The sequence below is a fragment of the Dendronephthya gigantea genome, unplaced genomic scaffold, assembly GCF_004324835.1.
Source record: "Dendronephthya gigantea isolate DGI-Jeju-01 unplaced genomic scaffold, DenGig_1.0 000253F, whole genome shotgun sequence".
Lineage (NCBI taxonomy): Eukaryota > Metazoa > Cnidaria > Anthozoa > Malacalcyonacea > Nephtheidae > Dendronephthya > Dendronephthya gigantea.
In genome coordinates this window covers 1,105-12,108 of record NW_021163263.1, presented here as the reverse complement: position 1 = coordinate 12,108, position 11,004 = coordinate 1,105, and the positions used below count along the sequence as shown (strand labels likewise).

The window sequence follows — 11,004 nt, the reverse complement described above, 5'->3', positions numbered from 1 at the left end:
TATTCTAATTAAGTGCAACTATACTCTATAGCGTCCGCCCAGTGGCTCAAGTCCAATGATAGATTATGGAAATAAGAGCGTGCATGTGCAATGCAATAATCCACTACGGCTTCAAATTGACTTGCATTAACAAAGATTAGGATCGCAAGAGCAATGTGCAATTTCTTTCACCGCTACAAATTTTTAGGGGTCTGCGGCATTTAACCTCCCACCTTTTTCGAGCATATAAAAATTCGTTCTGGGACGGTTGTTTACAACTTTTAATCATAATTATTTAAATGTCAGTTTTTGTAGTCAAAATGTCTTTGGTAGCTAAAGGGTCATTTCGTATCAGTTTATACGCATGAAAGGCATGTTTCGTTGAATAATTTTGATAATTTTACGAATTTAAAAATATTTTATTATAGTTTTTCCTAACAACGGGCGATATTAAAGCGATTGAAAAAATACACTACCCAGTGGATAGTGCTTTCATATTTCATATTTCATATGAACCGGCCGGGTCTAGTTTTGGTAGTGATGGAGCAGAACTGATTGGCCGGGCGCTGGCAATCGTTGAGCTCGCGGTCGTACTTATACTTGTTTCGATATTTATCAAGGCATTATATTAATTTTATTCGCATTGATATCGCTTATGTAGCTCGTGCTGTTGTACGCTGGTATTGTATACGCTATGCATGGGACAAAAAAAGGGCGGAAGAAAACGATATCTAATTATGACATTGTTTATTTATTAGTAATTATTAAGCAAAGGAATACATTCGTAGAAAGAAGTTCTATGATTAATTGTTCACACATCTCTTTATCTAAATATTAATTATTGGTTACATTCTCCAGCACCAAAAAAGGCTGTCAATGCCTATTTTAGACTACAAGTGCAAGTTCGGTGAAAGTTGATATATTTCAATTCTAGTAAATTTAAACTCTTTACTTCAACAAAAGAGAGGCATCATAAAAGAAATAATATATTTTATACATGATTACATGATTACTGTGCATGCTATTTTGCCTGGAAATAACTTTAAACTACATTATATAAGAGTTATTTTGATGATTAGAGACATGTAAATTGGCTGGAGCAGTTGAAGAAAACTTGTTGCAACAGCAGCGCTTACACAATGCAGCGATTACAATGATGAGAAATATAGCAACAACAGAAATACCAATCACAACTGCATAGAACTTTAACGTTTTTCGATCGTCTGTAATGTAAAAAAGACATGAAAGTTAACATTTGAATTGATTGATCAAGGCAGGAAACAAGCCGCTAAATGGTCAAAAGATATTATTCTCTGATAATGGTCAAAAGATATTATTCTGTTCGAATAAACGTCGTGCATGGTGTTGCTCTTCCACTCACTCCTTACTCACTGTCTTACTCTTAGAGTTATGTAGTAAAATCAAGTATGTTGTAGGTGCAATAAATTATGTTGTTGTAACACGCGGGGCAGTATTTTCTAGGTAATACACTAATTTCAGAGTCAAAGTAGAGTTTTACACACTGTTCAACCATGAAACAAAGGTGAAACTAAATTCGCAGTTTTAGATTCACGAAATATTGTACGTAACCTCATATTGTACACACAGCACTTTGTTATCCAAAGTATTCGTTTCATTTACTCTATAGTGTGCGGGACAGGGGTGGGGTAAAATACCAGTGACTGGAGGGTCAGAAAAGTATTGGTATATTCAATGTATAGGAGTTCATTGTACAATGCATTAATTTTAGCGAAAATATAAATTGTCGTGACCGCGAATTTTATTATGTGTTTTGTTAAGAAATCTGCGAAATGGAGCAGGTTAGACGAACTAACGTGAATATATGTTAATAAAATTGACCAAATAAAAAAGAATCTTAAATAAGAAAACAAAATAAACGTTGATCATTATCGAGAACATCTGTCTAACTCTTCACACACACTGAGGACTGGTCAAATTCGTACGATCAATTGTATTCAGGTTAAATGAATTTACGTATAATATTTTTTTCCGTCTACGGGAGTATTAGTCTAGGACCTGTAAAGAAATTTGTATGCATTTAATTTAGGACAGATTATCTCAACTGTTTTAGGGTAAAAAGACCATGGCGGTCAACATGGCATATGTGCCAAAATCTGAATCCGGGACGAAAGTCCTGAAAATGACCACACCCAAAACGGCATAGTCGACATATGACAAAAATGTTTAGAAAATAGGAAAATTAGACTTTGCCAGGTGAATCTGTAATTTTATGCATAATTATAGCAATTGAACTGGAATGGTAAACATTCATTTTCTTGTAAAATATGAAACTTAGGCTAAATTCACTCTCTAGTGACCACCCCTAAAAGCAACCACCATTCTGAACAATATAAACAATTTAGAAAGACTGTGGCTTTGGTAATTCAAGATTTAGAGCTATGTCGACTATGGCGTTTCTGGGTGCGGTCATTTTCAGGACTTTCGTCCCGGATTCAGATTTTGGTACATATGCCATGTTGACCGCCATGGTCTTTTTACCTTAAAACAGTTGAGATAATCATTCTCTTGATCTGTCCTAAATGAAATGCATATAAACTCACTTACAGGTCCTAGACTATATGATTGTATTAAAAAGTATCAAAGTTCAAAAATGTATTGAAAATCCGCGCTTGTATTAAAAACTTTAATAATAATAATAATCAAAACTTTTTTTCAAGAGGGTATTTTTTGCATTATTTACCGTTTTTACAAGTATCCTACCTAATGGCCCTCCTTAATGACCTCTCCAGTAGATTAAGACTTGTAGGAAACACATTGACAAATGACTACATGCTGGCAAGCAATGCAGATGTATTATTGATATAGTCAACTTAAATCAATAAAGAATTTTTTTTAATATATTGCATGATATGCATTCAGTTTGTCTTCACTTTAGGATTCACGCTTATATTAAATCTTCAATCATGTGCAAACTGTGACGTGTCAAAACGCCCATACCCGACCACAACTTGTTAAACGGTAAAATAGCGGTGATATTATTAAAATAGGACCAATTAATCGATCAAAATCAAAAGAACGGTTTATTTGTTCATCTTCGAGGAATTTCCATATCATGAGAGTGAAATCCAATCGGGCATCGGAAAATTAGATTTCGATCGGTGCAAAACAACTCTTGGGAGACAAAACTGTGACGTAGATAAATACGGTCACGTACACTTTTCAGATACTAGTATATTTCGCGCCAAAACGCACTTGCGACGACGAAATATATTAATAAAAAAAATAATAATAAATATCAAGAAAACAAAATCTAGGCGAATTTTCAACTCCGTTGCTGACGCCAGATTAATAAGTGGAATTTTCCTCATTACTCTGGTGTCAGCGACGTTTTTCGTCTTCGCAAGTGTGCTTTGGGCGCGAAATACACTAGTGTTACAAAAGTTTATGTGACCGTATTTATCTACGTCACAGTTTTTTCTCTCAAGAGTTGTGGTGCACAGCTCAAAATCTTTGGCTAATTGCCCGATGCGCGATTTGATTTCGCTCGCATGATGCGGCAATTCCTCCAAGAGGAAGAAATAAACCGTTCTTTTGATGCTGTTCGCGATATATTAAGTTTAGATTGAATTAGTCGCGTGACTCATCTGACAACCCCTAGATCCGCCCCTGTAATCCGTCATTGCTTGTAACCTTTTCGCTGCTGTCAATGTTGACCGCCATCTTTAATTTTGTTCATGTGATAGCCGTATTGCTTATAACAGCGTGTAATATGTGTAATATGCATGTTGACGAATGTAAACGTTCATGTTGTGTTAGTGCTTGATCGTATTCTTATTTCTTCAATCGTGTGCGACATGTCTTAGCGCGATATACGCGTAAATAGCAACGATATTATCACATGTTTTGAATAATAATTATATTCTTACAACAATTAAACCTAAACTTAATCGAACAGCATTAAAATAACGGTTTATTCGTACCTGGTGAAGGAATTGCATGCTGCATCATGTAGGCGAAATCAAATCGCGCGTCGAAAAATTGGCTCAAGATACTATAAGCGCATCACAACTTTTACGAGACGAAACTTTAACGTAGATAAATACGTTGACATACGATCTTCAGCGAGCGTTGGGTCAGGTCCTGGGTACAAATTAGCCGATAGCTTTTAAATTCTGTATAATAAAATAACAAAAGTACCAAAACCTCGGCCATTTTTCAACCCCGTCGCTCATGATGGAGTAAATTTTGGAACTTACCGTTATCCTCACTGGTCTTGCATATTTCTTGTTCCATATTTTGACCTAAATGCAGACAATGTCCTTTTTTCGAACATGTTCTATTTCGCTCCCTCGTTACTTTTGCATCTGCGCCGATGCAAACACTCCATTGACTCCAGGGCAGATAGGAACCTTATTTAAAAAATGGTCAACTTAAATCTTGTTATATGCATAATAATATTTCAAATCTTCAGTTTGATAATAATGAAAGAAACCTACCACATGTTTCATTGTTAAGAAAGCCAGGTTTGATGCGACCTTCACAATCTGTGCACGATGAGTTGTCTCCTCCACAATCACCACAAAAATCTACTTTCTTTCCGCTGTTCTCGACTCCATCACAACCAAAGAAAATCCGCTTCGCAACTGAAAAACATTTTTGACCTTTTACCGAGGATTTGCATTATTGGGATTGGGTTAGCTGTATAGGGGTTATACGGTCTACCGAATCGTTTTAAAAATAATATTAATAATTACAAAAAATATTAAGGGCTCTCCGCGAATAAATCCTTCTCGTTCGTAAGAAAAAGCCTTGCTTCTCCTCCTTAATTTCGGATCAAGGATTTTGGCTCTCGCAAGAAGGCCATTTATACCAAGTTACAACTATTATACATACATGGTATTAAAGAGACCCTGTGGGAGAACACAAGCTAGAAACTAGGAAGTATGATAAAATATGCATATCTATACAGAGTACCATGTAGATATAATTTAGTAAAATCCGCCCTCACCATTTTTTTATGTCTACTGTCATTAAAATCGTAAATATAACCGGACTAAACCAGAGAGCAATTATGAAAGTCAACAGCCTTATAAGGCAATAGCCTTTCCAGCTCTCCAGCTCGTTTGGAGTAGACAAAAGTCTTTCCTAATCTTCCCCTACCACAGGAAAGGGGCGATTTTGACGCTTATGAAATATTTTTGTAGTATATATTCTTAAACAACATTCAAAATCACCAACTTTTTACCATTCGCAAGTTTAATTGATTACCGTAAAATTTTTCCCTAGATAAACTTATGTCCAAGTTTGAGCTATTGCAAACACTGTTACACGCTGCAATTTTTTCATGCAACTCGCAATACAATTCTACTTTTGAAATTAGTGAATTTGGCAACTAAGAAATTGTTGTGTTTATTACATTTACATTTTGAAGATTTTAATTTACATCTTCCGAAAGTAGAATTGCATATAGAACTGAATTTTGTATGTAAAAAATTTGCACCATGTAACATGCATGGTTTTTTTTCTCACCAAGTTTCGACGCATTTGTTCGTTTCTGTATTTCATTAAAGGATTCCAACGTCGCCTCACCAATATCTCTTTTACCAGTTACAGCAATATCGTACAAACATTCCTCATTCGCCCCGCATACACTCCTTGCTTCTTGCTCCAAAGTAAAACTCGAAAACAATGAGTTTGTCTCGTCAAGAAAGGCCGGAATGAAGTTGGGAGTAAAATAACTGTCGTAACTTTTTCCGACATGGTACGCGAAAAGAGTCTTGCTTCTGTCCACAATCCCTGTATAAATTGAAGAAATATTGACACGCCTCTATACTTTCATCCATGAAATTTGCAATAACTTTTATAGGTACAACCAATGTTTCTTTGAAAAGTAGTGAAATTGATTGTTGTTTGTTTCTTTGGCAAATACAATAATTTGGGGCATATCATCTTGTGCCGAAGGCAGGTTATTCAACGACCGCTACCTTAATGTGATTAAAAAGATTCAAGCAGTACAACTAATTTTACGTATTCAGGAAAATGGATAGATGGAATGAGACATTATTACACCTTGACAACTTGTTTAGATATACGTATAGCTAATGACACATTGATTACACATTTTTAAAGAGGAACATTGGGTGTGGTTAATAGCGAGAATTGATTACGTATTTATACATAAAGGTTTAAGGGTCTTAATTTCGAGTGGAATTATACACACTTCAAATTCAAGCCAGGAACAGATGATGGAAAATTTAGTCAACTATGGATCCTCCGGCAGGAATCGAACCTACGTTTTTGCGATACCGGTGCAATCGAGTGATTAGGGAGGTTAAGATCGGCTTCCGCTACGAGTACCGATACCAATAATCAGTCGCGCGCATGCGCAGATGTAACAATCGTCCAAAATGTGACAACACTGGAATCGCGAGTACCGTTTTGGGGCTGAAAATGGAAGTGAATAGGTAGGCGAAGTACTGAAATATATTTACTGTATTATTGTCATTTTCTGCAGTAGTTTTCTAATAATATTATTTAGGTTTTAGTTGTATAATGTTTCTGCTTTGTTTGGTGAGACTTAAGGATTGTGATTAGAGTTTTTGATGTGAATACAGCCGCTATACTCAGCCATGTTTATTTACTTCTTACGGAAGTCACAATCTTAACGCTTTAAAATTTCCGCACTGCCAAACTGTAATACGTCATGTATCTTCGTATCGGTACTGGTAGTGGAAGTAGATCTTAACCTCCCTATTACCTGCATCGAGTGCAGTTCCAAAAATCATAATCTATTTATATATAGGTCAACGTTAATTAGTGTAAAATACACTTGTTCAATTTTCTATTCTATGCATTGCATTTTTTCTATGCTGATTGGTCTATGCCTTGGGAATATGTCGATGCCTTTCTGATGGTGATAAATCACGGAAAATGTTCAACTCATAGTTTTAACCCAATAATTAGTTCCACCAATAATGAGGTACGAGAAAACAACCACTTCAGAATTGATAACTTACATTTCTGGCCAAACTCGTGGTGAATTGTTCGATAACTTGAATTTGTATCAATGAAACTGCCATCAGGCAATAAAAATTCTAGATCTTTGTCATCGTTCCAAAATCCAAGAAGACCAGCAGTTCTTCCTAACAAAGGGCGAATGTTCACTCTTTTTGATACATGTTAAAAAATAGGTATGCGAAATAACGAGGGGTAGGAAACGCAATGTTATGAGAAAAGGAGGTTCAATGGAATTGAGCCAATATAATATACCGTAAGTTTGATTTTTCTATAAGTAGACTTCACACAATGACTAAAAATCTTATGAGCGGTTTTTATGCTAAAATTTTCAACCTTATTCTTGGAAATTCTCACTATTTTTTAATCATTTTTTTTTCATAAGCCTTCGCATTTTGACCCAGCAAAACCGAGGATGCGCTGACAAATGTATGCCCCCACATTCCTCAGGCGAAAGCATTCGGATTAATTAACCATTAATTTTTTGTCTCCCTTATCATTATACGAGCGAAGGAAATGGACTGGAAATAATACATAATTATAGTTTACTCAACAAAGCAACTCTTGTATTAACATATCGCTTAGAGGAGTGGTGAAATTTAGTCGATACGTCCCTGATTCCTTTAAAACAAACCCATACGATTTTTTATTACTAAGATGAAACCTGTTGTTACCTTTGAATCTTAATGGTACTGAAATTTGATAAGTAAGAAAATCTTCTACAGATGTGACCACAATAGCTACTCCTGATGCGAAGTATGTACCAAATTTTGACTGATTTTGTTTAACAATGAAGACACCAGTGAAGTCTAATCTTGTTTGTTCATCAAATTCGACACGTTCACCATTGACTAACACGTCTATGCTGCGCCGTCTGTTAAACTCGAACTAAAGTGAAACATCGAAAAATATAATCAATATATCTTCACGAAAAGCATATAATTAAATACAAATGGTGGACAAATTTAAAAAAGATTGAATATTTAAATATTGGTCAATCTGCATTCATTTAGCAAGTCAACAAAATCTCTCGCTAAAAACTTCTAAGCTATAAATAAGCAGTTTTCAATCGCAACGTTTACATTAAATCAATTGCGCTTAAAAAACCTAGCCTATTCTTACGTTAGGTACAAACATATGCAATATTTTAACTCTCAAATTTGATAATCTGGCAACAATAAAGATTGTGCTTGTATGTTTTGTGAAAACAAGATGGGTCGGGGAGAAGTGTTGACGCGTTTGTTGAAATCTTCTTCCGGATTCGCCGAAAAATAATGTAACTATGATATATAGTAATCATTTCTAGAGAATTTTGCACCCGTGCATGCTAAGTAAACGAACTTCAGCATAAAGCAATACTGTTGATCACGAAAAAATGAAAAATGTAACGTTATAAGTTTTATATATAATTAATTTATTTTACATTTACTTTTAGAAAGTTTAGAGATTTTAATATCTATAGCAACCAGCTTACTAAAATAACAAAAACCCTAAGATCGCGTCTCAGTCTTATAATTGTATCAGTGTATAACGTTAGTATGGCTACATGCCAAATATAAACGAATTCCATGATAATAAAGCCAGCGGCGGATCTAGCGTTAGGCAGTATAAATTAAAGCGCTTAATTTTAAATTCAAAATACCTTAATAACAATGCAATTAATTGGTCATGGATTTCTAAAGAATATTTTATAATAAAAATCTAATAATGAGATTACGATTTTGAGCTGTAGTAATTTGCTCTGTCTAAAGGCTGCTCTCTACTTACACGTTTTTTATACGCAAGTACACGTACGTACGGAAATTTTAAATGCTTTTAAATTTTTATCATATTTAACATCTAGGTAAGTTAACGCATACTAAAATATGCAGAAAACTAAGTTCCTTCGATTTATTCACTTAGTTTTTTAAAAGATAACATGTATAAGGATTTAGACTTTTACATGCATGTACGCAGTGGCGTAGCCAGCCTGACAATTTAGTCATGCTATGCTAATATTTTGGTGTTCATCGACTGTGAAAACAATGAATTTCTAAAGAAATGAATAATGATAATAACATCAAATTTGCATAGCATGACTAAATCGTCAGGCTGGCTACGCCACTGCGTGTACGTGCGTATAAAAAGCACCTAAGTGGAAGGCAGCCTTAACCCTGAATCCACACCTGGATAAAGCAACAAAGTTCGATGAATATAAGTTAAAAGATCATTATGGCGTCGTAGTTTTTTTTCAAATTACTTTTGTTTTTAGAACCCTTCTGACCTTTCGTAATTAATAACAACCAGTTTACTAAACTTGCGTAAAAAAACAAAATCGTGTTTCAATCTCATAATTGTAATATTAATGTGCACAAACCTGCACCGTATCACTCGTTGCTCCCTTGATGACAAATGCTGTGAGGGCTGTTGCTCTTGTTGTTCGTCCGTGGTCATCAAGTATGGGTACCATTCTTCCTTGAAACTCGAGATCCAAGCCATTGTTGACTTTGAGAAGGACGTATTCACCATAACCGTTGAATGTGTAGAACGTTCCGTCAAATGTGGATAAATGAGGATCACCTCTGGTACCAGCTAAATATTTGCAACAAAATTCCCAAAATTGTCAGTCATTGAATATTTCGTTTCACCGCAATTAATTACCAGCAAGATGTTTGGATTCGCTATTGTGTCTCGTGCCCTATGGCTATTTGGCAAAAGGAGGAAATCTTGCTTTGGCTTCCAGACGTTTTCTTCTGATTATTAAAAGTATGGAATCGCTGTTGCGTTGTTTTTCGGATAATTATTTTACTTATAATTTTTGTTAAGCACACAACTTGTCAAAAAAAATTTAAAAAATAAATCTACCAGTTGGTTGAGGTATGAATCTTGAACCATCATCGGAAGGTCTTCCATCATAGTATTTACCACAGTTGTCAAAGAAAGAAAGTTTACAGCATGCTAACCAAGGTAGCACATCTCGGCTTAGGTGACCCAGAAGGCTCTTTTCTGGAAATACGATGTCAAATGTACCACCACCAGGAGGTCCAACCAACAGTGAATCACCTTTATAACAACATTGTTGACCTGAACCTGATGCACTAAAAGAAAAATGTTTTTTATAAGCATATGAATAACTGAAATTAGTATAATTACAAAGGTGATTATTTAAAATGGTGGCTCTGATTGGTCGAGTGACCTCGGATTATTACGTGATAATTACCTAAGCGGATTTTAAAAATGGCAGCCAGTCTGCCAAAGTGACAGACAAGGCCATGCTTTATTTTAATTTACCTTACCTGAAAGTACAAAAGAAGTGGAAAAATTAAGCCTAAAATTATTTTTAAGGCAAAAAATTATTTTGTAGAACGCTTTCAACTTTATTTTGCGAAAGTATTGTTTTATTTCAATTGCCGTAAAACTTTCCAGATACTTCTTTAGGTTTGTGAAAGATGAATTTTCTACAACAGATTGGCTTTCTCAATAAATTCTTCTCGATTTTTATTCCGCAATTTTCACCTCGCCTATATTCTGATAATATTTCAAACAAATTTCGGTAAGCATGCTTTTACATTTATCGATTTCAATTTAACGATGCAGACACGTTAGATAGGAAATTACATACCGAATGGCACCAAATAGTGCGAAGTATGCAGATTTGTCTAGCGAATAGCCAATTAATTTTAATTTTATTCTTGCAGTAATGCAGTTATATTTACTAATTCTATTTTTGTGGACAATGGACGTTAGACCATCTTGCTAGCTTGCGCATGCGCGACATATATGAAGGAGTAAAGAGTGTGATTATTATTATTATTATTATTATTATTATTATTATTATTATTATTATTATTATTATTATTATTATTATTATTATTATTATTATAATTATTATTATTATTATTATTATTATTATTATTATTATTATTATTATTATTATTATTATTATTTATTTTATTATTATTATTTTATTATTATATTATTATTATTATTATTATTATTATTATATTATTATTATTATTATTATTATTATTATTATATTATTTTATTATT

At 34.2% G+C, this 11,004-nt stretch overlaps 1 protein-coding gene across 1 annotated transcript; it reads right to left on the bottom strand.

Annotated features, from left to right (window-relative positions):
• Positions 1 to 2,359: 2,359 nt before the first annotated feature.
• Positions 2,360 to 10,250, bottom strand: LOC114540894 (sushi domain-containing protein 2-like; the record flags this gene model as incomplete). The annotated part of the gene is made up of 9 exons (XM_028560902.1): positions 2,360 to 2,499; positions 4,218 to 4,370; positions 4,458 to 4,604; positions 5,491 to 5,757; positions 6,978 to 7,103; positions 7,650 to 7,863; positions 9,332 to 9,546; positions 9,820 to 10,052; positions 10,246 to 10,250. Coding segments are annotated over 9 exons (1,500 nt in total), but the record flags the coding sequence as incomplete, so codon positions are not given.
• Positions 10,251 to 11,004: the final 754 nt, after the last annotated feature.